Source organism: Panicum virgatum, chromosome 9K, assembly GCF_016808335.1.
Source record: "Panicum virgatum strain AP13 chromosome 9K, P.virgatum_v5, whole genome shotgun sequence".
Classification (NCBI taxonomy): domain Eukaryota; kingdom Viridiplantae; phylum Streptophyta; class Magnoliopsida; order Poales; family Poaceae; genus Panicum; species Panicum virgatum.
This window is the reverse complement of record NC_053144.1, coordinates 70,935,581-70,962,606: the sequence shown is the minus strand read 5'-3', so window position 1 is coordinate 70,962,606 and position 27,026 is coordinate 70,935,581. Positions and strand designations below refer to the sequence as shown.

The window sequence follows — 27,026 nt, the reverse complement described above, 5'->3', positions numbered from 1 at the left end:
TAATTCTGCGGAACACAGCAGGTCTATGTGGCTCTTGGGCCGAAGCCCAAGGAAAAAGGCCGCAGGTTACGGGCCTCTCTTTACTAGAAAAATGGGCCCCTTCTTTTTCCCTCTTTGTAATAGGAGTAGTAGGGTTTTTGGTTGTCCCCCTTCCCTCTCCGCGCCTCCGCCTCCGCCTCCGCCATGGCGTCTCCTCCCGAGCGTGCGGTCGCCGCCCTCGAGCGCTGCTTCCGCGCCCTCCCCGCCGACGCCGTCCCCGCCGTAGTCGACTGCGTCCTCGCCTCCTCCGCCTCGACCTCCCCTGCCCAACTCTTCCACGCCCTCCTCCGTTCCCCGACTTGCCCCGAGGTCGGTTGGTTTTGGTTGGTTGCAGCTGCTCTCTTTCACTCCCACCTTAAGCGAGATTCATAAGGTAATCGGTTTTCTTTTCCTCCCAGCAGGAGCAGGAGCAGGGTCTCCAAGCCCAGTCCGACCTTCATGCCTCCATCTCCTACGCCGCTGCGCTCCGCCATTTGCTCTCACGATTCGGTCACCAGTCACCACCCCTCCCTTGCTTCTTGCCTCCTTTTAAGTCATGACAAGGAGAGTCAGTCTAATTTCTCGCTACATTTCGGCTTTCAGACAACCCTCCAAAGGCTAAAGATGCTCTGCGCTTGCTGTTGTGGAGGTTATTCCTGCCACTGCTCAGGGATACCATCGAACCCAACCTGCACCAGGTGTGTGCTCCTCATCTATTCCCCACTTGAATACATTTGTCATGTCTATTACTCACTAGCTTATGTATGCTGTGGTGCCTCAGGCGGTTGCCTTGATGTGCGATGCAATCTCCGACACTGGATCCTGGGACCTGCTAGGAGCTACCATAGTACCATTCTGCATACGGTCATCTGCTGTTGCCATGGGCTTGTCCGCCTGCCATGACTCCATGCTTTACCACGGTATGATGGAAGCAGATCTCGCTGGGGAAAATCTGGCCCCAATGCTAACGCTCTCCAAGGCGAGCAGTGTGTTAGCATTGTTGCTGGCGGACATATTGGTGAGACGAAGGACTGTCCTCAGCGTGGACCACCTTGATTCTCAGGAAGGTGCTATTGATTTAGATAAATTGGTGCAGAATTTGACATGGGACCTCTCCACATTGGTACTCAAGATGTTTGCACATGGTCAAGAGTATCGATCTTGTGCCACTCAGATCCTTCTTCAGCCTCTGCTCATCTCACTTGCTGATAATCCCTGTGTCACTGTAATGCTTGGTGCAGTCCAGCATAGGCTATCTAGGTTGCTAATTCTCTGTGTCAGGCAGCTATATGTGACCAGAGTTAATCTAAATTGTCCCTTCTCAATTTATCTCTGGCCTGCAGGTTTGGTTTTCTGGAATGTATATGGGATTCCTGTATTTCTCTATTTTCATTGGGGTGCGGCGAGCGGTTGGATGCGTACAACATACTATCTTTGTACTTCTCAACACTCAAATTGGGTCATCAAGTCCCCGTCTTGGGAGCTGACAAGCTCCAGGAATTCGACCTTAGGAATGTCCTTGAGTTTTGGAACCAACTGCGCAAGGGACTGGTGAGACTTCTGTGGCATGCCATTTTTCTTAGTTACACAAACTCAAATTTGAATGCCTGCTAGAAAATTGTTATCCAATTTCATGTTGCGATGACATCTGTACCTTCCACACACCAGGTTGACAAGGATTCTTTTGTAAGGAAACAGGCCTTCTACGTCTTGACCATATCACTGAGCATCTTTACCTCTTTTGGAAACGATGGAAGCCAACATTGCTCCAGCAAGAGCTCAGCTGATTTGCCTGCTCAAACCAAATCAAATACTGCGACAACAAAAAGAGAAAGGTGGGCCAACAAAGAAGCCAAGTCCCTAGGTGTTAGAGAGATGGACCAATCAGATGAACACTGTTCAAATGGTCTAGATCGGTGGAAGATCTTCTTGTTACTCTATGAGATGCTCCAAGAGTATGGGACACATTTAGTTGAAGCAGCCTGGACACACCAGGTTAGTTGGTTTCCTTACGTTTCTCTTTATCAAAAGCTGTCAACATTATGGTATGTTTTGATTATAGTACTCCTAAAGTGAGATATAGTAATTGGTAATAAAGGTTCTTTTGGCTTACTATGGTCTTAATATGTTAAAAAACCATGTACAGGTGATGCTGCTGTTTGAATCTACACCACAGACTGACTATTTAAATCACACCTCCCGTGGAACCTTTCATGCTCAGATGGAATCTTGGGAGGGAATTTTGCAGTGGATGACAGTTTTGTGGGAGCGTGGGTTCACTCACGATAATCCTCAAGGTGAGTGCTGATATATAATTGTGCATAAAGCATGTATATTTTGAATGCTATCCCATAATCTGCCTGCATGAATGCCTTTTGCAGTGAGATGCCTAGTTATGCAATCCTTTTTGGATATTGCATGGGAACGCTACAAGGTTTGCAGTCACATAATTCCAAGGGGTTTTGTGCTTGGTTCTCTGATACGTGGTTTGAATGATGTAGTTCACCACAAGGATTTCGGTTAGTGTTATTCATTGTAATACTAATTCAATATAACATGCTTGATTTTGCTCTGAAAGAAACAAAGCTATTTTATTCTATTGTCAGATATGTTTCTAAACAGCTATTGTATTAACTTACCTTTTAGTATCTGTTTTTGAAAATTCTGTAGTTATACAAAATATTCTTCAACTCTAAGAGCTTTCCAGGATCATTACCCCCTTTGTAAACATGGAGTTGTATGTAGCAAATTTCAAACAATGTGCCAACTGCAAATCAAATAGATAAAATTACCCAAGAAGCTTGCATGGCTTCATTGATATTAAGTCGTTAACCCTTTGCAGAAAATATGAATTGAAGTTGTGTCCACATTTCAAACGTTGGACCTGGTGGAAGACTCGTTAGTAAACGAAAATTTTGCATCGTGTTTAGTCAGAGAGTAGAACTTCAATTCATATATAGGGTTATGTTGTATATGCCATAGTCACAAAGTTTCCGGGTCGATAGGGTTGAGGAACGGGGTACGGTCCTTGTGAGAGGTTTTTATAAGGCGGGGACGAAATAATCCTGCATTTCCGGGATACGTTCGACGTTTCCAGGTCGAGGAATGGTACCTTCGATCCCGATTTCTATGACTATTTACGCATAATATGGTGTACTAGAAAAGAAAATTAAGGGTCTGTTTGGACAGGCTAAAGTTGAGTGCTAAACATTAGCACCTATTAGCACTCTAGTTTTTGTGTCTTGGCTAAAGTTTAGCTCATCCTATTAGCACTCTTGTTTGGATGAACTAATGTCACGGATGATAAGATTGGAGGAAGGATTACGGCGTAGATTATATTTGAAGGAGGTAACTGGACGCGGCCCTGGACCTCGCCGGCGCGACGGAGCCGTGATGAACTCGACGGCACACCAGGAAGGCAGGGCGGCGACTTACAGATGAGATCAATCTAAAGCCTACCCTTCTCTCCTTAACCCTTGGCTTATGTATCGCCAGCACCTAACAAACTTGCCTAACAAATCTCCAAGCTAATTTAAGCCTCAAGCAAAATCTCTAAACCGACTTATTTCCTAATTATCCACCGCCTGGCCCTTCCTGTTGCGCCGGCCATAGCGCAATCCCCACATGACATCTCTCCCTCCCTGGAGAAGCAGCTCGTCCTCGAGCTGGAACGTGGGAAACTGAGCCTGGAACTCTTCTAGGTCGACCCAAGATGTCTCCGACGCAGGCGCACCCTTCCACCGAACCAGTAGCTCCCTGCGTCCGCGAGCCAGACGCCCCCTCAGCACTTGCTCAGGCTCCACCAGTACACGTCCATGCTGAATAGGAGGCAGCCTCGGCGCCTGATCAGGTGGAGCACCATGGAATGGCTTGAGCAGCCCTACATGGAACACATCATGAATGCGAGCTCCCGCCAGCAGGACAAGCCTGTAGGCTACATTACCAATGCGTTCTGCCACTTTTTATGGCCCGAAGAATTTCGGCCCCAGTTTACCACGGCCTTGCACCTGAAGAGAGGCAACAGACCGATGAAGAAGGCGCAACCAAACCCACTGTCAGGCACGAACTCCACCGGGCGGTGACGCCTATCATAAACCGACTTGTAGTGCTGCTGTGCTTGCTCCAGCCTGTCTCGGACTTCAGCCAAGAATTCATCACGTTCCGTCATGGCTCTGTCCATAGCCGGTAGGCAAGCATCACCCGGCTCATAGGATCGGATGGACGGAGGAGGCCGCCCATAAACCACCTGGAACGGCGAGGTCTTGAGAGACTGCTGATAAGAAGAGTTATAGCAGAATTCAGCCCATGGCAACTATTGGAGAGAATAAAGATGTATTCCTCCAAACCGTAGAAGGCTGGTATATATAGTTCCTATACATGGGCCTCTAGATGGGCCTCTATACATGGCTCACATATACACCAACACCCCCCCTCCCGCAGTCTGAACTACCGTCGCAGCGGTGTTCAAGACTAGACAACAAGAAAGCCAACACCCCCCGCAGTCTGAACTACCGTCGCAGCGGTGTTCAAGACTGGACAAGAATAAAGTACAAAGGGCAAATATCCCCCCGCAACCACAACTAGCCACCTGCTACGTTGATGTTGGAGCGAAACTCCGAGAAGGTCGAGGATGGTAGTCCCTTGGTGAAGATGTCGGCAAACTGGGAGGTGGTCGGGACATGGAGTACCCGAACATCGCCGACGGCGACCTTGTCGCGCACGAAGTGTAAGTCGATCTCCACGTGCTTCGTCCCCTGATGCTGAACGAGGTTGGTGGAGAGGTACACGGCGATGACATTATCGTAGTAGACGAGCGTGCTCTTGGCGAGCGGGCTGTGGAGCTCCGCCAAGAGCTGTCGGAGCCAGGACGTCTCCGCCACGCCGTTAGCGACAGCCCGGTACTCCGCCTCGGCACTGGAGCGGGAGACAACCGGCTACCGCTTGGACGACCAGGAGACAAGGTTGCCGCCCAGGAAAACGGGGTAGCCGGAAGTGGAGCGGCGAGTGTCCGGGCAGCCAGCCCAGTCAGCGTCGATATAGACCACCAGCTCAGAGGTGGGAGAGCGGTGAAGGACCAAGCCGAAGCCAACAGTGCCACGGACGTAGCGGAGGAGACGCTTCAGTGCAGCAAGGTGAGACTCCCAGGGATCATGCATGTGAAGACAGCTTCGCCTGAGTGTCGACAGGAGTGGAGCATGGCTTGCAATTAGTCATCCCAGCCCGCTCCAGAATGTCGAGTGCATACCGCTGCTGGTGAAGGAACAGGCCAGACGGGCGAGTCTCAACAATAACGCCCAAGAAGTGGTGGAGCTGACCAAGATCCTTCATAGCAAACTCCTGCTGCAGAGAGGAGATAATAGGCTCAAGCAACGGCTGACTGGAGGCTGTGAGCACAATATCATCGACGTAGAGCAGCAGGTTGGCGGTCTCATCCCCACGGCAGTAGATGAAGAGAGACGTGTCAGACTTGGCCTCGGTGAACCCCAATGTCAGCAAGAACGTGGAACCGAGAATACCAAGCTCGAGGAGCCTGCTTCAGACCATAGAGAGACTTGTTGAGCCGGCAGACCATATCCGGACGACTCGAGTCCATAAATCCCGCTGGCTGAGAGCAGTAGACAGTCTCTGACAGAGTGCCGTGAAGAAACGCATTCTTCACATCCAGCTGGTGCACTGGCCAAGAGCGAGAGAGCGCAAGGGAGAAGGACCGTGCGCACCGTAGCGGGCTTCACCACTGGATTGAAGGTCTCATCGTAGTCCACACTAGGCCGCTGGGTGAAACCCCGGAGAACTCAACGAGCCTTGTAGCACTCCAGTGTGCCGTCAGCCCGATGCTTATGCGTCCAGATCCACTTGCCAGTCACCACATTGCAACTAGACGGACGCGGTACGAGGTCCCACGTCTGGTTGGCAAGAAGAGCCGTGTACTCCTCTTCTATCGCGCGACGCCAGTGAGGATCCGCCAAGGCGTCGCGGACAGAGGAGGGTACCGGAGAGACCCGCGGCTCTCTCTCGGTAGCGGAGAGAGTCGCGGCCTGAGACGCCATCCGCCGAGTCACCATGGGATGGATATCCCGATGGATGACTGGCGGGTGGTACACCGCCGGCTCGGCTCGAGAGCGAGCCGCCGGCGGCGGCGGCGGCGACGACTCCGGTGTAGGCGTCGAACGACGCCGGTACACCTGCACCGGCTGAGCGTACCGCGCAGGTACAGGGGAAGGCACCTGGGCCGCGCGTGGCGCCGCAGGAGACACCGGGTCCGCGCACGGCACGACCGCGGGCATCGGGGCCGCGCTCAGCGCAGCAGGGATCACCGGAAGCGGTGCCGGTGTGCCGGGAAAACATGCAGGGAAATGACAGACAGGTAACGGTGGCTGAACCACCGGGGCAGTCGAAAACAGTGAATCCAACTCGGGGTCAGGAGAAGGTGTGGAGGAGGTGGAGTACGGGAAATCCGACTCGTCAAAGAGACGTGTCGGGAGATCAGGACGCGGCGAGAGGTGAGGTCAAAGCATCGGTACCCCTTGTGGTCATGGGAGTACCCAAGGAACACACAACGAGTCGAGCGGGGCGTCAGCTTGTGAGAAGCGGTGGCGGAGGTGTTAAGGGTAACACGCACACCCAAAGACCCGAAGGTGGTCGTAGCGAGGAGGGGTACCGAAAAGAGCGTGGTGTGGAGTGGGAGCAGGAGAAGCAGTGGACGAAAGACGGTTAAGCAAGTAGGTGGCGGTGTCGAGGCTCTCAGCCTAGAAGCGCAGGGGCAGAGAGGCCTGGATCAGAAGGGTGCGCACGACGTCATTCGTCGTGCGAATCATCCGCTCAGCCTTGCCGTTCTGAGGAGAGGTGTACGGACAAGACATACGTAGCTGAACATCCCGAGAGAGGAAGAAGGGACGGGAGGTGGAGTTATCGAACTCACGCCCGTTGTCACACTGGACGACCTTAATGGTGAGGCCGAACTGAGTGGACACCCAGGCAAAGAAGTGAAGGAGGGTGGGAAAGGTCTCAGACTTAGCGCGCAAAGGAAAAGTCAAAGAGTAATGAGAGAAATCATCCACCACGACTAGATAATATTTGTAGCCAGACATGCTGAGTACCGGTGATGTCCACAGGTCACAGTGAACAAGATCAAAAGCATGCGCAGCATGCGAAGAAGAAGAAAAAGAAAGTCTAACATGACGACCTAACCGGCACGCATGACAGAGGTGGTCAGCAGGAGACCTAGTACATGGAACATCGGTACTACGACTGAGCTGAGCCAAAACGTCGCGGCCAGGGTGTCCAAGCCGGCGGTGCCAGGTGGTGGAAGAAGGCGTCACGGCAAAAGCAGCAGACGGAGAGGAAGTCGAAGGCGGAGCAGCGGAAGCAGGAAGCCGAAGAGTGTAAAGGGGCCCCGGGTTGTCACATCGGAGGAGCGGACGCCGAGAAGCAGAATCCTTCACAGTAAGACCAGAAGAGTCAAATTCAATGGACAAGAGTTATCAGCAGTAAACTGGCGAATGGAAAGAAGGTTGTGAACCATCTGAGGAGCAACAAGAACATTAGGAAGGCGAAAAGAACCAGGAGTAGAACCCACGGCGGTGACGGGAAGGCAAGACCCATCACCAACCATGATGGAAGAAGGACAAGAGGGGTGTGGGGGTCGGATAGAAGAGAGGATACCGGCATCAGGGGTGGTGTGGAAGGAGGCACCCGAGTCGGCGATCCACTCGGTGCTGACCGGCGGCGTCAGTCCCATGGTGCTGAAGGACTGCGCCAGAGCGGCCTGGTCCCACCCCCCAGGCCAGGTCGGCTGCTGGCTGGGCTGAGTGGGCAGGGTCCAGAACGGCGCGGAGAGGGGAGCAGCACCGGTGAACATGGCCGCTGGCTGGAGCTGAGGACGAGGCTCCCCGCCCGGACCCTGGAACGGCCACATCGAGATACGTCCTGACCATGGGTTGCTGCAGGATGGCCAGGGCGTACCTCCAGGGGCAGGGACTGGAGCGGGAGCCAGAGCCGGCGTGCCCCGACGGCCCCCACCGGCACAGGAACCCCCAGAAGCAGGGCCACCAGTGCCACCACCACCCCGTCCCCCCCCCCCCCCCCCCGCCGACGTTCATGGCCCCCCCCACCTCCAGTATGCCCGATGGAAGCAACACCAAGGAGGGAGGTGGCAGGAGCGGCGGAGGAGGCCAGTGGGGGTGGGCGAGGACGATCCGGGCGCGAGACCCCTGGTGATCTCCTCGAGGGCGAGGTCGTCCCGGACCTGCAGGAAGGAGGGGAAGGGCCTCTTGTGGGTGATCCAGGTCTTCAGGTGGTCATAGATGCTGCTCAGGCCCCGCAGGACATTGACCACCAAGACTCGATCGGACACCGGACACCCGAGGTCGTGAAGAGCATCGACCATGCCCTTCATCCGCCGGCAGAACTCACCAACGGAGAGGTCCCCCTGCTCGAAGGTGCGGAAGGTGGCGTCGAGCTGGAGGGCGCGAAACTCGGCGTTGCCGAGGAATTGCCCCTCGAGCGCCACCCAGGCCTGTCACGCGGTGCCGCTGTGGGTCCTGACGAGGTCCGCGGTGCCGCCGTGGGTCCTGACGAGGTCTTGAAGATCTAGAGAGATGGTCCTGAAGATCCAGGACATGGCGACGCTGTCGAGGCACAGCTACACCACGTCCCGCGCCTCGATCGGCGAGTCGACGAGGACATGGTTGTCGAGGGCGTAGCGGCGGAGGGCGAGGAGGACCTGGTCCCGCCAGCGTCCGTAGGAGGAGGACGTGGGGTCGAGAAGGACGGTGACCAGGGCCCGGATGTTCTGGACGCCGGCGGCCTGGAGGTGGAGCTGGGCGACCATGGGGTCGGTCGGGTCGTGCCGGGGTACAGATCCAGCGGGCGGGGCCTGGTGGGAGGAAGAGGCGAGAGGCGCCGTGCTCGGGGACGACGGGCTGGCCGAAGGAGACGCTGAGGAAGTGCTCCGCCTCGGCGACCCGGAGAGCGAGGGCGTCGGCCGTGGCGCGCTCGCGCTCCCAAGCGAGGGCAGCCACGCGGACCCGCTCCTGGGCCGCCGAAGCCTCCGACTTGGCGGCGAGGAGGGCGCGGCGAGAGCGGCGTCAGCCTGCTGCCCCCGGAGAGCGGCGGCGGCGAGCAGCGCATCCGCGGGCGCCATCCCGAGTCCGGACCACGCGGGATCGGGCGCGGCGTCGGCGGCAGGCTGCTTGCCGGCAGCGACGGCGGCACGGTGGACGGCGGCGGCGGCGTCCTGAGCGGTCTGGGCGGCGGCTGCGGCGGCGGCGTTGGGTGCCTGCAGCTTAGGGCCTGGCGGCCGGAGCAGGGGCCGGGCCCGTGACTCCCGCGCCCGCAGTAGTGGCGGTGGCGGCAGAGCAGGCGGCGCGACCAAGGAGGGCGCAGGCTTGAGGACGGCCAAGGCAGGGGCGGGTCGGGGGCCCCACGTGCCGGATCGGGCAGCGGCGGCGGCGCCCGAAGCAGAGGACGCGACGGATCGAGCAGCGGCGGCGGCGCCCGAAGCAGAGGAAGAGAGGGGAGGGAAGGAGGAGAGGGTAGGGAGGGGAGGAAGGGGCGGCTCTGGCGGCTGGCCATCTCGCCGGCGGCGGCGGCGGCTGAGGGTGGAGGAAGGAGAAACCTAGGCTAATGATTCCATATTGGAGAGAATAAAGATGTATTCCTCCAAACCCTAGAAGATTGGGTATATATAGTTCCTATACATGGGCCTCTATACATTGGCTCACATATACACCAACAGCAACCACTCCAACCAGTTCCGCGGGCGATCACCAGTGACTGAGGATACATAGCGATGATCTTGTTTGTAGCCTCGGACTGTCCATCTGACTGAGGATGAAATGCAGAGGTGAACCTCAACTGAATCCTGGCCATCTTGAACAGCACCTGCCAGAACATGCTGGTGAACACTGGATCACGGTCGCTGACCACTGACGACGGAATCCCATGCAGATGTACAATCTCAAAGAAGAACGCCCTTGCCACGGACGTCGCCGTATACGGGTGAGCCAGGGCGATGAAGTGGGCCGCCTTGGAGAAGCGGTCGACGACCGTCAAGATCACTGTCTTGCCATTGACCTTAGGCGGAGCTTCAACAAAATCCATGGCCACATCTGACCAAACCGTAGTGGGCACCTCCGAAGGCTGAAGCAGACCGCCAGGCTGCAAGTGCTCGCTCTTGTTCCTCTGGCACACCTCACAGGCGCGAACGAAATCCGGCACCACCTGCCAATCCTTGGGAAAGTGGAAGTCCGCACGCAGCCGATGCAGTCTTGTGCACACCCTCATGTCCGATGTCATGAACAAACTTCAGAATGTCCGGGCCGAGACTGGATGCCGGAGAGATGTAAACCCGACCTTTGTAAAGAATCAGGCCGTCCACCACTGACCACGCCTCCGGCTTAACACCCCCGCGGATGGCGTCGCGGAGCACGGAGAGAGACGCATCGCCATTTATCTCCTGGCGCACCTCGTCGAACAGGGCGAACTGCGGCGCTAAGATCGCCATGGCGTCCGCCGGGTGTTCGTCGCGGCGCGACAGAGCGTCGGCCACGACGTTTAGTGCGCCCGGCTTGTACTCCACCACGAAGTCGAAGCCGAGGAGTTTGCTCGCCCATTGGTGCTGCGGAATCGTCGTCAGGCGCTGGTCGAGGATGAACGCAGGCTCCAGTGGTCTGTGCGAACCACAAAGTGGCGACCCCACAAGTACGGCCTCCAGTGCCGCACCACCTGGACGAGCCCAATGAGCTCGCGTTCGTAGGCGGCGAGCTTGGCGTGCCGCGGTGCGATGGGTTTGCTGAAGAAGGCGACGGGCCCGGCACCCTGGTGGAGTACTGTGCCGAAACCAGAGCCCGACGCGTCGCACTCGACGATGAAATCCCGGTCGAATGCGGGCAGCTAGAGCACTGGCGCCGACGTGAGGGCTTGCTGCAGTGCCTGGAATGCGCGCGCGGCGGCGGCGTTCTATCATAACCCCTCCTTGAGGAGGGCGGTGAGCGGGGCCGCAATGTTGCCGAAGTCGCGGATGAACTAGCGGTAGTACCCCGCCAACCCCAGGAAGTCGCGCACCGCCCGTGCCGACTTCGGAACGGGCCAATCCAGCACCGCCTGCACCTTCTGCTTATTCATTGCGACGCCCTCCTCCGAGATGACATGGCCCAGATAGGCCACCGACGGTTGCCCGAACTCGCACTTGGATCGTTTGAGGAAGAGTTGATGATCCTGCAGAGTGCGAAAGACTGTGCGCACGTGGCGGAGGTGGTCTCTCCACGATGAGCTGTAAATCAGAATGTCATCGAAGAATACGAGGACAAACCGGCGCAAGAAGGGCAGCAGGATGTCGTTCATTAAGGCTTGGAACGTGGTGGGGGCGTTGGTGAGGCCGAACGGCATCACAAGGAACTCGAACAAGCCCTGGTATGTGCGGAACGCCGTCTTCTCCACATCATCTGGGTGCATCAAGACTTGGTGGTAGCCGGATCGCATGTCGAGCTTGGTGAAGAACTTGGCGCCCCGCAGCTCATCCAGGAGCTCCTCCACCACCGGGATGGGGAACTTGTCTTTGATCGTGGCGTTGTTGAGGGCGCGGTAGTCGATGCAGAACCGCCACGTGCCGTCGTGCTTGCGGATGAGGAGCGCCGGCGAGGAGAAGGCTGAGCTGGTGCGGATGACGTCCTGACGCAGCATCTCGTCGCATTGGCATTCCAGCTCGTCCTTCTGCGTGTGCGCGTAGCGGTATGGCCGTACTGCCATGGCGCCGACGCCAAGCTTGAGGCGAATACCGCGGCAGAGGTTACGGCGAGGCGGAAGGCCCTGAGGCTCCACGAACAAGCCGGAGAACTCCAGCAGGGTATCCATGAGGTCGCCTCCCGGACCGGACAGAGCTGCTGCGGACGGGCTCGGTGTGGTGTCGACGCCGCGCCACAGGACGCGCTTGTCGCCGCGCTGGAACGCCATGGTGTGCTTGGCGAAGTCCCATAGGATTGGGCCCAGCGTGCCCAGCCACTGAACCCCGAGCACCATGTCGTATTCGCCGAGGGGGAGGGTGTAGAGGTCGATGTCGAACGTCTCCCCTCCGATGTGCACGTTCTGCCCAGGACCTGGCCTGGCGATGCGACGCGCTCGCCGTTCGCCACGGCGACCGAGAGGTCTGCGCGCGCGAGCAGGTGGATGCCCGCCCGCTGGGCCATCTGAACGTCGATGTAGTTGTGGGACGAGCCGGAGTCGAGGAGCGTGACTGCCACGGCGTCCCCGATGGACACGTAGACCTTCATGGTCTGGAAGCCCGCGCGCGGACGCCGGTTATGGCGTGCAGGGAGATGCCTGGCTCGTCCGGGACGCCTGTGAGCGCCGAGCACTCAATTTCCTCGTCGACTTCCTCCTCGTCATCGTCGAATTCGACGATCTCGATGACGAAAAGCTTCTTGCAGCGGTGGCCCAAGACGAATTTCTTGTCGCAGTTGTAGCACAGCCCGTCGGCGCAGCGCTGGGCCATCTCACCAGGCGAGAGGCGGCAGCGAGGCAGAGACGACGCCAGCGGCGTGGACTTGCCCGATCCAGCGGCGGCGGAGGAGGCTGACGTCGGAGCGGGGGCGGTTGGCGAGGATTTGGGCGCGAGCGTGCTTGCAGAGGATTGGAACGCCAATCGATTGCCGCGGCTGTCCTGGGTCGGAGGGAGAAAGTTGCAGGCGCTGCTCATAGGCGCGGGCGAGCATGATGGCGTCGTCGAGGGGCTGCGGCCGGCGAAGCGCGACGTCGGTCTTGAGGGGGTTCACCAGCCCTGCTGTGTACATCTGGATGAGTTGCTGCTCAGTGAGATCAGCGTCGCGGCAGGCCAGGGCGAGGAATTTGTCGGTGTAGTCCTCGACCGAGCCGGTGCGGCGGAGGAGCCTGATCTCGCCGACCGGGCTATCCGTCATAGGCGGCCCGAAGCGCTGCTGCACGAGCTGGGCGAAGCGGCGCCAGGATGGTGTGCCCGCTGTGAGCTCCAACCTGTAGTACCAAAGCTGGGCAGAGCCGGTCAGATGCATGGCGGCGTACCAGACACGGCGGCGCTCGGGCGTTTTCTGGCCCTAGAAGGTCTCGCAGCGATTAAGCCACAGGAGCGGATCCTTGCCGTCGAACGTCGGGAACTCGAGGCGGGCGCGCGGATGGAAGCGGGTGTCGGTGTAGTCATCTTCCTCCTCGCGGAAACGATCGTGCGGTGGCGGTTCCGGGCGAAACGGCGGTGCCGGCGTGGCGGGGGCTTGGGTTCCTGTTTTGGCGGCCCGTTGATGGAGTCGAGCGTGGCGTCGACGTCGTCCTCCACGTGTGCCTTGCCGTCGCGCTGGGCCAACTCGACGCGGATGAGGGCGAGGTTGAGAGCACGGACTTGCTCTGTGTTCTCGAAGGCGGAGGATTGGAGCGTGACCACCTTCTCCGGCAGGTCGGCGAGCTTGGACGCCACGGGCGCGAGCGGCGACAGCCGATCGACCTTGGTGGCCAGGTCTTCGAATTTGGCGCTCAGGTTGGTGACGTTCGTCGCTAGATCGTGGAGGGAGGTGGAGATCATCGCCAACTCTTTCTTCAGATCGTCATGGTCACCCATGGACACGCAACAAGGCTCAACTGATACCAAGTTGTCACGGATGATAAGATTGAAGGAAGGATTACGGCGTAGATTATATTTGAAGGAGGTAACAGGACACGGCCCTGGACCTCGCCGGCGCGACGGAGCCGTGATGAACTCGACGGCGCACCAGGAAAGCAGGGCGGCGACTTACAGATGAGATCAATCTAAAGCCTACCCTTCTCTCCTTAACCCCTGGCTTATATATCGCCAGCACCTAACAAACTTGCCTAACAAATCTCCAAGCTAACTTAAGCCTCAAGCAAAATCTCTAAACCGACTTATTTCCTAATTATCCGCCACCTGGCCCTTCCTGTTGCGCCGGCCATAGCGCAATCCCCACATGACAACTAATGCTAAAGTTTAGCACTTTGGGGTATTAGCACTTGGATCCAAACACCCACTAAACCGATGGATCTATTTTCATTTGTCTTAGTGAATATATCTTAGAGAAGTTGTGTAAGCTTACATAATCTTTTAGCATGCTTTCCTATTCGTCCAATTCATTTATGCGGTACATGCTTATTCATTCTTGTTTATGCCATAATGTTCAATAGTACATTCTTTTTTGACACTAAGCTATCTTCCTAAAAAACTTTCAGGCATCGGTGGTGTCTATAATTCAAAAACCATAAAAGGTGCAAAAAGCTTTTTCAGCACTTATGCCCAGAACTTGACAAGACGGTAACTTGTGCCTATTTATCCTGTTCAGTATTTTGATCCTTTTGGCTGGAACTGATTTTCTTTGTTAGACAAAAGCTATGTATTTTCTGTTACCATTTAGAGTCTTCACATATGTTGAAAGGTGATTATGTATATGGTGTAGTACAAAAGAAAATAAACGATGGATCTCTTTGCTTTTATGTCTTATTGAAGATCTCTCTGTTAGTGCATTGATCTATTGCTTTTTCAGCACTATGGCAGTGAAAGATGTTGTGTACACTATAAGATGGGTAGCTTATGTATGAATCGTGGGTTGGATTGCTTGAGCCCCTTGGCTATAGGAGTACATGGCCTGGAGAGCAAGTAGCCTCTCCTAGAGATAAGGAAAAATATCATGGGATTACAATCAATCGTGAACTATATCCTGAGTTTCTTGATAAACTCTAACATCCTCCCACACTCACAACGGGAGTGCGCAGACGATGAGACTGGAGAATAAGCCGAACAGATGCAGTCGCAACTGTCGATGTGCCGCACATGCTGTGGCTGGAATGGGAACCGAAGAGGCTTATCAAGTATATGGCAGCCCCTTAGTGCCGAAGTAGCCGAGGTCGAGGTGGATGTGGTCGAAGCCGTGGAAGGTTCGAAGCGTCAGCGAAGGCGCTCGAATACACAAAATCAGTAGTTCCTTGCCGACAGGTTCAGCAGGACGATGAGCCGACTGCGATGGTAGATGGTGCAGCTAAAGAGCACAACTGCATCTTTCTTTAGCAACATCAGCGTCACTCTCAGACCCGGGGCCAGCTTGTCATGGCTGGCGCCACCGCCTGAAGGCGGTGACACCGGCAGTGGTAGCTTGATCACGAACGTCATCTTTGCAAGGCTGCAACGACAACCTCATCCTCGGGAGTGTCAATGATGAAGCAGTGACAGAACGGCAGGGTGACGCAAACCCGATCTCAGATGGGGGGAAAAAACAGCAGCAAGGTACAACCGCGGGTGCGCCTAGCAATTCCTCTAACCTTCTCTATCTCATCCCGTGTCAATTGTGGGAAAGAAAGAAAATCAAGGAGTGGAGCTCCTAATCTCCTCCATGGCAGCGCCCTCCACCCCCTCCCTCCCACCCAACCCATCCTCTACTGGCGGGGCTTGCGCGCACAGCGGCGACCAACAACGGTGGAGAAGCGGCATGGAGGGGTGAGGCTAGGCGGGGCGCCACAGCCCGACGACAGCATCATTAGGTGGCGCGATCAGGCCGCTGACCCCTGCTGCTCCAATGGCGCGGCAGCCCCCCCCCCCCCCCCCCACAGGTCTCCTCCGTAGCCATGCGCTCGCGCTCACAACAACGACTGCGGCGGCGGCAGGGAGGGCGGGTGTGGAGGCGGGGGGTTGAGGGGAGTGCAGCGCAGAGAAGAGAGCCAACGAGGGAAAGGCCGGGGCACGGCCGTCTGATGGCCCCCCCAGTTGCGCGGCGGCCTAGCGCCCTCACGGTTCTCCTCCAAAGTTGTGCATTCGCGCTCAAGGGTAGTGGTGGTGCTGGCGCTGGAGAAGTAGATGGAAGGCACAAGGCCAGATGCATGGTAAGAGGGCGGCGAGGACGGTGGCGCTGGTGATGGATCCTGGCAGCGGTGAGATGAATTGGTCACAGGAGAGGTAGGTCCCTCCGCTGCTGCTTGACCATGATAGTGTGACAGATCAGAGGGACGACCGTGCATCCTACAAGGGCGCTGCCCCTGGCGGAGACCGATCTCCCCGAGGGCGGTGCGAGGGCCGCAGAAGCTTGAGCTCTAGGATCTGTACATTAGACTCGTGATACCAACCGTGGGTTGTATTGCTTGAGCCCCTTGTGCTGATTATATAGGAGTACATGGCTTGAAGGGCAAGTAGCCTCTCCTAGAGATAAGGAAGGTTATCCCAGGATTATAATCAATTCTAAACTGACTATATCCGGAGTTACCTAATATACTCTAACATACACACTGAATGGTTTAACGTATTTGCACTAGGGATGCATGGACTTTATATTGTGTCCCAAAGGACTATTTATGTTGTTTGATCACATACATGTTACTCAGCCTTAGTCTGGATTGTAGTTCCTGTAGTTTTCTGCTGAACTGACTTCTGTTGCATGCATATACTCTTTACAGTGATCGTATGCATCTTGTTTGGAGCCTGGCATCTGCTGCTAAGCATGATTCATTTGGACGAGCAGGGTTAATGACTCTTGCATCATGTGTTGCTTCATGCACATGTCAGTCAGATATAAATGATGCGCCATGTGCTACCCCTGGGAAAGGAGCATCAAAATGTGATGGGGATGTACCTCCCGAAGTTAGGTCTGCAGATTTATTAGATGCCTTGTGGATTCTTAGTGAGAGGAGTAAACAGCACTTCAATCCAAAGTATCGTCTGAAAGGTTCTACATCTCTGTCTCATTGAGAAATTTTGATAAATGATGGCAGTAAATAAACAACTTGTTAACTTTGAAGTCATGCAGTTTGTGAGCAGGTTATCAAAGTTGCAACATCGCTGATAAATGCCACTGAAGTTCCTCTTAACCAACTTCTGCATTTCATTTCTACAATACCTCGAGAGTTCACTGATTATTTTGGTATGTAAATGAGAGAAATGGAGGATTCCTATTGCATACAGCATCTTTTTAAATATTACCATCATATTATAATATGGTGTTGTGTTCTCCTTCAGTCTTACTGCTGTTGTATATCCTTGTAGGACCATTGAGAGTGATAGTTCAGGAATGGTTTGTTCAGAAGAAAGAATGTTCTCCTGGTTACACTTTGTTGAGTAAGCTTATTGATTTCCCTACCACATTCATGAAGCACAACAAACAGGATCAAGGTTCAAATTTGTTTGATGATGAGGACGTGAATGCATGGGAAGCTGAGGCAAGGAGGTGGGCCAGAACTCTTTTTCTTGTAACCTCAGACGAGCAACATTTGAAGCGAATTCTTGGGGTTTGTTTATCTTATCACTTGCTTTTAAAGTTGTAAAATTATAGGAGCTATTGTGCTCAGATCTGAAACTTCAAGTTATATGCAACATATTTTTCTGTTGCCTTATTGTATGTTTCAGTTTATCTTTGGTTCAAAAGGTAATTGTTGTTGCAGTTTATAGAGGCACATGGCTACAAGCTCTCGGAGTCAGAGCAATGCCCTGTTGGAGAATGCGTTCCCATAAAGTTTTTTATCATCGTTTTAAGCTTCATTGAGGAACTTGAGGTGGGGCAGAGAAAACTTGTTTGCCAGGATAAAACCATCTTGAAAGGAGGTTCAGATAGAGCAAATGGATTAGAACTCCATGATCTCAACGAAAAGCTTGCAAAATCATTGTCTCTAGTTTTGGTAATCCTCTTTTTCTTCAAACTGTCACTGATGCTTTTTTTTGTGATAGGCTTCTAATAATTACCATGCTTAGGAAACCATGGTGGTCTTCAGCAAGCTATCTTGCTCAGTTTTCTGGTTGAGGAATATAGAGAACATGGATTTGCCGTATACTGTTAAAGGAAAGCTTGGAGGCCCAAGTCAGCGTCGTTTGGCTACCTCTATAACCTCTTCAGTATTGCAGGGTGTATGTTCCTTCCTCATTCTGTGTTTACTGTGGTTCCATTTGGCATATTTTATATTTCCTTTCAGTTATGCTTCACTACTGCTATGTTGATTAAGTGACAAGTAAGAAGAGGGTTCCCTACTTTTGGCATGTATGAACGGTGACATGTTCAGTCTAACAATGATTTCTTGTCTACTGACCTTTCTTCAATTTTTGGCCAGTATAATGTTGGTTAAAGTTAAAGCAGTAGCAATTGTGATGTATGTTCTGCGATTTATCAGAATTTTGATTTATCCGACGGTCTCCTCGTTCTGGAGAAAATAATCTGGACTCTTGACTGTTAAAAGCTAGTTTTTTCATCGCCATCGTTTCTATGATAAGAAATATGATCTGTGGCTGGTTCTGGTAGATTGTGTACATGGATCCCTTATAATGTGGGAGCAGAAAAGATAAGCATGCTAGGTTGTAGTGATGCAATCAATTTCTGGTCTCAATAGTAATTGTTGTTATTTCCTTTTCCGATTCCTTTTTTTAACTCTTGAAATAAATTTTAAAAAACTCGACCGGGGTTGGGGGTGGGGGGGTGGGCAAGGCAGCCCCTGGGCATTTTGCATAGAGAAGACCTCATGCCGGTTGCGAAAACCCCTGAATCCCTGTCCCACCCTTACACAGCGGCACCATAGCCTGTGTAGGATGACCAACGACCTGGGTTAACTTGGCAATCATATCCATCCTTAAGGTCGCAGGCCTTAAGGTCCAGCACTGAAAGATCGCATGATCAAATCTTGGGAAATCAGCAACAAATCTATTGGACATCTGTTTATGAGGTTCCTGTTGGTCCAGTGATAAAGCCCCCCCTCTCCCCCACTCTAACACCTGGGTTTTAGGGTCGGAGTGGCTAGAGGGGGTGGTCTAAGTTGGTATCAAAGCCAGGTCCCGGGTTCGAAACCCACCGGCCACGCATTTCTTCCGCTGCGCGATTTCCCCTGCGGGGTTCGCTGAGACCAGCAGCCAGCAGCCACAAGCGCGGCGCGGCGCGGCTCGCTCGCCGTAGGGGGAATGTTGGTCCAGTGATAAAGCCCCCCCTCTCCCCCACTCTAACACCTGGGTTTTAGGGTCGGAGTGGCTAGAGGGGGTGGTCTAAGTGTTCCAACTGTGGCTTTTAAACACAATCTCTGGTGACATTCTGTTGAGCTAGCCACAAGCTGGCATTGGCAATTCTTTTGTTGGTCTAGTCCACAAACCAAAATCTGTTGCAGGTCGCACCCTAAATGGTGATTGCATTTGATATCTTCCATATAATAGGATGGTTTAGTGCACCAACCAAAATCAGTTGTAGCCTTGTAGGTCAATGGTGATTGCATACTTTACCTGTTTTGAAGTTCATCTAACCATTTAATTGCCTAGGGTTGACAAATCTCCATATCATATTCACAGATTTGGTCAATGAGGTTTATTAGTTCTGTTGCCTCATGGTGTAACCACTACAACTCTGGTGATTCTTTTTTCTCCACATTTTCCTTTCTCTGGGACTTCTATTGGAAAGTTATCAAACACTCCACTTATGCCACGGAGGTATGCTGCTATTTTTAATAAATAGTTTAGTTAATCATTCTTTTTAATGCTTTCATGTTAACTTTCTTTATGTAAGTTCTTATGCCAAAACACTATTTCGTTTTTTTTTTTGTTGGGTACAAGACTGGAGCTGAACTTCACTTGGCGGCTTATGAAGCTCTAGCCTATGTTCTAGCAGCTCTATCCGCAGCTCGCAATTCTAAATATCTGGATTTGGTGGAAACAAAGCAGACAAATCAAGCCAGAAAATTCTCATTGGATATTTCTGTGACCACTTTCCTTAACAACATCAACCATCTCCTTGCTAATGGAATTTTGACACGTAGCAGACGTGCTGTTCTAATGACTTGGAAGGTTGGAATAACCTTTTGATAGTTTCACCACTGTGCATCACCCAACTTCTGTTCAAAAATAAGCCAACTTGTATGGCTCCTAATTGTATATTTTCATTTAGTGGCTTTGTGTAGACTCCCTGCTATCCATTTCATGCTGCCTTAGTGACAATGAATCCCAGCTGAAGAGGTTGGATCCTTTATTTTCAGATTCAACCCTCCAATACATCTTTCATGATGTTATCGAAAGGTGAGCAGAGTATGACTTTTTTAATGTCATTCTGTACTGTAGTTTCTTATTCACATTTGTAAAGATAAGCAGGCTGATCACATTTCACTACGTCATTCCTTCTTTTTTTGTTGTCTGTGTGTTGTGTGTGTGTGCGTGGGGGGTGGGGGTGGGGGGCTTCCATTGATCAAAGTTACAACTTTCTTACAAGTTGTTTTCTTAGCATGATTCAAATCTTTGCACCATTCCTATGTTGACTGGATACCATTTTGTTCATCTTAGAACATATGAAGTCAATACCAGGTACTGGGTTATTTAAATGAGCTACTAAAATTGCTAATACAAATGACTGAATTGAATTTTTTAATACAAATCGGTGCTGTGCTTGAACATGGTTATAAACTTATTATTCCTAGTTTTTCTGTTTCTAGTTTCAACTTAGACTCTGATGTGACACATTGTTTTCCTCTCAACTTTGTTCTCTTTTCTTAATCTTTGCAGCCTTGAGAATGCTGGTGAGAATTCTGTCTTATCCATCCTGAGATGTGTGAGATCTGTTTTGGGACTGTTACACTTGAACATGGGCAATAGAAGTTTTACCTCTGTAGGCATCAGTTATGAGGTACTATCTGTTGGTAGCTTTTCTTTTTCTGTATTGTTTATTCCCCAACGTACAGCTGCTCACAGTCTTAACACTAGAGGCTAGCTTGAAAACTTTATAGTTGGTGTTAATTTTTTGCTTTAGTTATTTACATTTGACAAGAAATTTACATTTGACTTTTTTAATTCTGGTGGTTATGCAGTGGACATAAATCTTTTTTTATCTTTGTTTGCCCAGACAATGATGCAATTAGCAAAGTCCTCCTGGATCTTGCACCTTAGCTGCAACAAACGACGAGTGGCACCAATTGCTGCACTGCTATCTGCAATATTGCACCCAGCGATGTTTTGTAATTTGGAAATGCACCAGGCAAATGAAAAAGGGCCAGGCCCTTTAAAATGGGTCAGTCGCAACATATCGTCTTCACCATCTTTTACTACTTTGGGTGCAATACACTCTTCTTGTTCTTTAGCTGAGTTGTCAGCATAAATGCCATCTGCTGATACTGCTGCTTTGTGTGCATTTGTTTGCCAGTTCAACTAAGTCTGCATTTTAGACTTTAGGTGCATGCATACAGTGTTACTTATCTGATGACAAGCATTGTCTTCTTATGATTCTTAGATTTATGCATTAGTAGAAGGAACTAATATCACTATTGTGGTGCTGAATAGCAAAGAGAGAAATAGAGATCGTTCATATGAAATGGTCATATAATAATAAAATAAATTCTGATAATATTGTGAATATTGTTACTGCTATTTCATGTCGTGGAGTGTTGGACAGCTGATGTGAAAATATGACATAACAATGCACTAAAACTTGTTATTTTGGCCATCTTATTAAGGAAAATAGTTTTTACTTTATTTTATTTCTGTGCTGTTTCCAGATGTTCATTTTCTTACCTTTCCAGAATTTGTATGTACACTAAGTGGTGTCTTAGTGTGCTTCACTTAGAAAGTTGGATTTATGAAGGCATTCTTCTGTAGCATTAAGCTTTCCTTGTGATACAAATCCAATTAACGTATTTACTTCTTTTCAGTTTATTGAGAATCTTCTTAATGAAGGTTCAAAAAGTCCTCGAACTATTCGCCTAGCAGCTTTGCATTTGAGTGGTCTTTGGTTGATGTACCCAAAAACTCTTAGATTTTATATGGAGGAACTGAAGCTACTTTCATTATATGGATCTGGTATACTATTTCAATTCTTTCATATTCCTTTATGAGTATTTTCTCATTTCCTTCTGTTATTAACTTCCTTCTAATAAAGCAAGGCAATATGCCTGTTTTCTACTATAGTATTCATTCCCGTCAATAATTGGTGCGTATTGAACAGTGGCATTTGACGAAGATTTTGAAGCTGAACTCTCTGAAAACCATGAAGCAAGATTTGAGGTTTCCATGCTAGCACAAAGTCCCGATCGTGAATTCACAGAGGTAAGTTCATTTGAAATTACCATGCTAGGTATTGGCTTTCCTGATTTGGTTACCTTCAAAATAAACATTCCTATGTAATTGAGTAGGGCACAATGAAACCTGCTGAGCCTTCTGCTTTTTTTTTCTTTTAAACGTCACCGATGAATGAGCTGTTTTATCATTTCATATAATATTCTTGGCAATTCTATTGCAGGTCTTCATTAATACAGAATTATATGCTCGTGTTTCAGTTGCTGTTCTCTTTCATCAACTTTGGAAGCAAATCAAAGAAAAGAAAATATCAGAAACTGAAGAAGCTCTTCAATCTGGCAAACTATTTCTTCTAAAACTTCTGGACTCAGCGGTACTGTTTGAGTGTTTTCATTAACGTTTGTATACTTAACCATAGCTTACTACCTTGGACACTGCTGCCTGAAGTTGATATTGTCTGGTCACCATCTTGTATTTGACAGTTAGTGTGGTATCATCTTGTCGACCTTGATAAACTTCAATCTGTCATGGGCTTGATACTGGTTTAACACCTTATAAGACTAAAATCCTTAAGAGTTGCCTGATGCAAATTTTACTTGCCTTGTTTACTTCACTTCCAAAACACTGCACAATTAAGGGAGCTTTTGCTCTTGCTGTTTGAACTTTTCTCTGACAGGTGAACGACAAGGATCTTTCAAAAGAACTGTACAAGAAATATAGCAGTGTGAGTTTTTTAGTCTATGTGAAATTCAGGTGGTTTTACCGTTGACATCTTTGAAATCTTGTATCATGTTTCTATAATTTCACATTTACCAGGTACACAGGCGTAAAGTTCGTGTGTGGCAGATGATATGTGTTTTATCGCAATACGTAGAAGACGATATAGTTAGAGAAGTGATATCGAGCACTCACACCTGTCTTTATGTAAGAATATTCTTGATGTTTATGCGTGGTTGTATCTGTAGATTCTTAATTTACTTGTGACGCAATGTTATGTCTTGCATTACTTTGCATTGGTGGAAGTTCAATTTGTATGCATTGGTGGAAGTTCAATTTGTATGCTTGTGCAGAGAAATAATCTGCCCGCTGTCCGGCAGTACTTGGAGACATTTGCTATACTCTTATACTTAAAATTTCCTACAATGGTGAGAACTCCCTTCGTGCTATAGTTGTAGAAACCTAGTGCCCACTTTTAAAAATGTCTGTTTGTCCATAACTGTTGATGTTTCTGATGAACCACCATTTGCAGGCAGAGGAACAACTTATTCCTATTTTTCATGACAAAGGGATGCGACAACAGGTGAGCATTTTAGCCTGATCCTCTGGTATTTGATTGGTTTATTTATTTATCTCTTCTCTGCAGGCACTATCTTCTTATGTTTTTATAGCAGCAAACATTATTCTTCATTCAAGGCAGCTGTCCGTCCAGATAAACCACCTAAATCAACTGCTTCCTCCAATACTGCCATTCTTAACATCCCATCACCACAGTTTACGTGGTTTTACTCAGGTTATGAAAATTCATTGAAATGTGTTTTTCTGGAGTGCCATGTTGGTTTAATCACCTGAAGATCTATTCTGTTTGCAGCTACTTGTCCATTCAGTGCTATCAAGGTTGTGGCCTACTCTACGTCTGGAAACTTCAGAAGATGTAATCTTTGAGAGGAGGTGCTTTCAAGAATTGAAAGATTATCTGGCAGAAAATTCTGACTGCGTGAGGTACATCTAGGCATACTAAATTTTTTCTTCTCTGATTGTGTACTTAGCTATGCTGTCCTGATATTACAATTTATGAGTTAGTTTGGGTTAACGTCTTGTTTCTTATAACTAATGATCTCATTCAATATTCTAAATTCTCCAGTTCCCTCAAAATCTATAAATCCTTTCTCCTGATTTCAGGCTCAGAGTTTCAATCGAAGGTTTCCTTGATGTTTTTGATCCCAATGCATCTGGGACTCCTTCCGGGATATTTAGCGCTCGCCCTGAGGTTCATGATCTTCTCTGCTCATTATTAGCACATGTTAGGAGTATAATTTTAAGACAAATTTTAGAACCATTATGGTTTTTTAAGGGCAGTGAGTGATTGAGCCTTATAAAATTTTGAGTATCCTGTTGCTTGTGTAGGTGTCCGAGTTTGAGTGTGTTCCTGTGTCAGTGATGGAACGTGTGATTGACTTCCTGAACGTGAGCACATGAACCTTGCCTCTTATCTTTGCTACCATCGAAAAGCAAGCTAAAACTTTGCAATTTCAGGATGTGAGGGAGGACTTGAGACATGCTATAGCAAAAGACACAGTAACAATCAAGAATGAGGGTCTCACAGTGGAAGAGCACGGCAATGAGGGCAAAAGTGGCGAGTGTGTGTCTGAATTGTCACAACCTGGCTGTCAAGATGCATTGGACTTCCAGAAGAAAATAACGCCCCGCAGGGACTCTGAGCAAGCATCGAGCTTGAACGCCAGGGGTCCCTCAAGATTAATTTCTGGTAGGGTATGCAAACTGTGCTGTGTTGCTTATTCCTTTCTCTTTACATACATAATACTCACGTGTTGTGTTATGTTTGCAGAGATTGAGGAAGATGACCAGTTTTTCAACCTAGCACTAGAAGCAAGATTACATGCTGTGGAAACGATCAAGCAAAGCCAGCAAGAACTGATTGTAGTGGCATCATTGGTAGACCGTATACCTAATCTTGCGGGTCTGACAAGGACGTGCGAGGTATTGCCTCGCCAATTGCCATTGTGTCGGTTGCTTATTCCTCCTCCGTTCTGTGGGCTGGTTGGTTAATTCTGTTGTGCTTGCTTGGCTGGCAGGTCTTCAGAGCAGCTGGCTTGGTTGTTGCCGACAAGAGCATTCTTCAGGACAAGCAGTTCCGACTGATCAGGTCCGTTTTTGTCAGCTTGATTGTTTGTTGCCCTAATCCCCATCAGCATCCTTTTTACCTTGTTTTTTACCTCCCTGTGCTGTGCTGGCTGTTGCAAATGGCAGTGTAACCGCTGAGAAATGGCTGCCCATCTCGGAGGTCCCGGTGGACAGCGTGAAGGCCTACCTGGAGAGGAAGCGGGCGCAGGGGTACTCGGTGATCGGGCTGGAGCAGACGGCCCACAGCAGGCCCCTGGACAGGTTCGAGTTCCCGAGGCGGACGGTGCTGGTGCTGGGCCGGGAGAAGGAAGGCATCCCCGTGGACATCATCCACGTCCTGGACGGGTGCGTGGAGATCCCGCAGCTGGGCGTGGTGAGGTCCCTCAACGTCCATGTCAGTGGCGCCATCGCTGTCTGGGAGTACACGCGCCAACACAATCAGCGTGGCACTTGACTACCATGGGACCATGCATGTTATCTGTTGCAGTTTGAGTTGGAGGGTGCATCCAGTTCTTGGTCACTACACACTCTTCTTCAGAAAAGACACATCCTCATCGCAGAAGCTAGTGGCATTCCTCTCTTCAGATTTTTCGGTCGTCATGAGCCTGTTGTAAGAGAGGGTAACTGAGTAAAACACGGAGAACCCGAGTGGTATAGCAATTGTCTGTTTTGTTTTAGGGATGTTCCCTAGTGGCACCCGGGCATTTGACACAGGAATGCAGTAAAGTCGAGTTGCATTAGTGCAGGAAAGGAATCACTAGCTCTTTAGGAATAACTGTGCCATGAAACCGTAGATCAGAGTACAAGGTGCAGGAATAATTAAATTGTTGAAGTTGCAAACACACTTATTCTAGTATTATTTTAGTTATATTGCTCACAGCCGCAACCCGAACTGGTAGTACAGGAGATGGAGATCAGTGCTCGAGGCGTTGGTGCGCCCAGTGCTTGGTGGATAGGGATAGCTGCTGCTCCGGCGGCGTCTTGAGGTAGCGGTACATCCACGCCAGCACGCCCACCGCCGCCGTGCCGAACCCTCCCGACGACACGAAGCCCGCCGTGAGCAGCGCCACCGTGATGGCAGCGGGCACCAGCACGGGGCTGAAGATCACCAGCAACGGCGTCGCCACGATGAGCGCCAGCACCGTGCCCGTCAGCGCCAGCCCCGACAGCAGCAGCATGGAGAAGGCGGCCAGCGCCTTGGCTACCGCCGCGGGCGCCGACCGCTGCTGGCCAGGATAGTCGTCGCCGTAGAGGCCCCTCATGTAGTGCTCTCCGACGGCGGCCATGTTCGTTGTAGATAGTTTGCTGTGTCACTTACTAGCAGGATGGCTAGCTGCTCGATTGACCAAATTAATAAACATGCGAGCTAGTGTGGTGAGTACATCGTAGTATATAGCAAAGCAGAAGCCGGAGTACGTGGAGAGATGGTAGGAGGCCGAGCAGACAAGTGGATCGGAGGGGGTACGTGGCGACGACTCTTCTCCGCGTGGAAGCGCCGATGCCTCAACTCCTGCCACGTATCTCTCCTCTTTTTCTTTTTTTTTCTTGAGAGCATGCTGTCTCTCTTTTTCAGCCGCCGCCGCCGCCTACTACTACTAGTCCGTAATTCCAAGGGCCCACGAGCAGTTGGGCTTGCACGGTTAGCGCAAATGCGCGCACCGGAGCGGCCCATTAGCCTGGCCAGTTTGCAACATTTTCTTGTCTTCGTTTTTCCTTAATAAATAAATACTCCTTCCGTTCCTAAATAACTATTGTTCTCATTTTTCGAAAAATAACTTTAATTAATTTTATATAAAAATATTAATATTTATGATACATAATTAATATCATTAGATAGATCTTTTAGTCTAGTTTTTTAATAAATTTATTTGAAGATACAAATATTGCACGTATTTTTTACAAATCAAATCAAAACTTATAGACGCACACCCAAAACAACAAATAATAAGGGACAGAGGGAGTAGACTAGAGTAGTATTGTCAGATTTAATGCAGTGTCTCTTTCCGGGGGGATAAAAAAATTGCAGAATTTGAATGACTTGGCGCAATAGCTTGAGCAATAAATAAATATTGCAGCAAGATTGGAGCAGCAGGGCTTTGCTTGCTCCAAGTTAGTTGTTTTTCCTTTTTTTTTTGATGATAATATAAGTTACATACTACTGTAGTTGTGTCTT

At 50.7% G+C, this 27,026-nt stretch overlaps 2 protein-coding genes across 2 annotated transcripts; one reads left to right on the top strand and one right to left on the bottom strand.

Annotated features, from left to right (window-relative positions):
* The first annotated feature begins 138 nt into the window (after nucleotides 1-138).
* On the top strand, nucleotides 139-25,721 carry LOC120647654. The gene is made up of 34 exons (XM_039924528.1): nucleotides 139-348; nucleotides 438-528; nucleotides 622-716; nucleotides 800-1,278; nucleotides 1,362-1,569; nucleotides 1,687-2,013; nucleotides 2,165-2,315; nucleotides 2,400-2,537; nucleotides 14,224-14,305; nucleotides 16,432-16,700; nucleotides 16,782-16,895; nucleotides 17,018-17,259; nucleotides 17,413-17,646; nucleotides 17,720-17,872; nucleotides 19,289-19,426; nucleotides 19,550-19,780; nucleotides 19,881-20,008; nucleotides 20,489-20,609; nucleotides 20,826-20,990; nucleotides 21,628-21,775; nucleotides 21,921-22,021; nucleotides 22,215-22,364; nucleotides 22,668-22,715; nucleotides 22,808-22,915; nucleotides 23,062-23,136; nucleotides 23,241-23,291; nucleotides 23,355-23,501; nucleotides 23,580-23,710; nucleotides 23,891-23,978; nucleotides 24,116-24,175; nucleotides 24,245-24,476; nucleotides 24,558-24,709; nucleotides 24,805-24,875; nucleotides 24,980-25,721. Exons 1-34 carry the CDS (start codon nucleotides 184-186, stop codon nucleotides 25,305-25,307), a joined length of 5,421 nt encoding a protein of 1,806 aa, XP_039780462.1. The 5' UTR covers nucleotides 139-183; the 3' UTR covers nucleotides 25,308-25,721.
* Nucleotides 25,571-26,198, bottom strand: LOC120647658 (oleosin 1-like). The gene has a single exon (XM_039924533.1). The coding sequence runs from the start codon at nucleotides 26,137-26,139 to the stop codon at nucleotides 25,768-25,770; it is 372 nt and encodes a 123-aa protein (XP_039780467.1). The 5' UTR covers nucleotides 26,140-26,198; the 3' UTR covers nucleotides 25,571-25,767.
* Between the last annotated feature and the right edge of the window lie 828 nt (nucleotides 26,199-27,026).

Excerpts from the sequence above, each read along its gene's own strand:
- LOC120647658 (XM_039924533.1), bottom strand. The coding sequence starts at position 26,139 with ATGGCCGCCGTCGGAGAGCACTACATGAGGGGCCTCTACGGCGACGAC.
- LOC120647654 (XM_039924528.1), top strand. The coding sequence starts at position 184 with ATGGCGTCTCCTCCCGAGCGTGCGGTCGCCGCCCTCGAGCGCTGCTTC. Across the intron at positions 2,316-2,399 it reads CACTCACGATAATCCTCAAG|TGAGATGCCTAGTTATGCAA; the intron begins GTGAGTGCTGAT and ends TGCCTTTTGCAG. Across the intron at positions 23,979-24,115 it reads TATTTAGCGCTCGCCCTGAG|GTGTCCGAGTTTGAGTGTGT; the intron begins GTTCATGATCTT and ends TTGCTTGTGTAG.